Source organism: Grammomys surdaster, unplaced genomic scaffold (genome assembly GCF_004785775.1).
Source record: "Grammomys surdaster isolate TR1022 unplaced genomic scaffold, NIH_TR_1.0 167, whole genome shotgun sequence".
Lineage (NCBI taxonomy): Eukaryota > Metazoa > Chordata > Mammalia > Rodentia > Muridae > Grammomys > Grammomys surdaster.
This window is the reverse complement of record NW_021604615.1, coordinates 13,324,585-13,325,187: the sequence shown is the minus strand read 5'-3', so window position 1 is coordinate 13,325,187 and position 603 is coordinate 13,324,585. Positions and strand designations below refer to the sequence as shown.

The 603-nt window shown below is 41.5% G+C and overlaps 1 protein-coding gene across 1 annotated transcript; it reads left to right on the top strand.

Annotated features, from left to right (window-relative positions):
* Positions 1–128: 128 nt before the first annotated feature.
* LOC114620257 (beta-defensin 13-like) lies at positions 129–271 on the top strand (the record flags this gene model as incomplete). The annotated part of the gene is made up of 1 exon (XM_028766317.1): positions 129–271. A coding segment is annotated over one exon (143 nt), but the record flags the coding sequence as incomplete, so codon positions are not given.
* Between the last annotated feature and the right edge of the window lie 332 nt (positions 272–603).

Below are 603 nucleotides of genomic sequence, written 5' to 3'. Positions count from 1 at the left end.
CTGTCTCTGTCTCTATTGTCTCTCTCTGTCTCTCTCTCTCTCTCTCTATCTCTGATTAAGTAATGACATATTCACTTTTTGTCCGAGTAAAAGTTACTAGCTAACTAACAGTTGCTCTTTCCCCTTAGCCAGGGGCACGTTGTACAGAAGGTTCCTCTGTAAAAAGATGAATGGCCGATGTGAAAATGACTGCCTTACCTTCGAAGAAAAGATTGGGACCTGCCGAGCCAACTTAACACCACTGTGCTGCAGGAAAAAAAAGAATCAATGAATTCTCAGCACCAGCTATGAGGAGAATCTCAGAAGAAACTTCTCTGGACTGTCCCTCACTGGCCTCTTCTCCAGTTTTGGACTTTGTAAAGTCAGGTCTATTCGGTGCACTCCCTGCCTGACTCTGACCTTCTGTGGGGCTGACACTATGTCCTGTAACAAACTCTATACACTTTCTTTCTGGCACAGTCTAAAGATTATTCCATTTGCTGACAAAAGGAAAAATATAAAAAAAAATTAAAAATTAAAAAAAATAAAAGCAGGTAAGATTCGAGAGTTGCCCTGTGACTTAGATGAGCTGCCTTCTCTAATTCTCTCCCTAGCTTTAAGGAG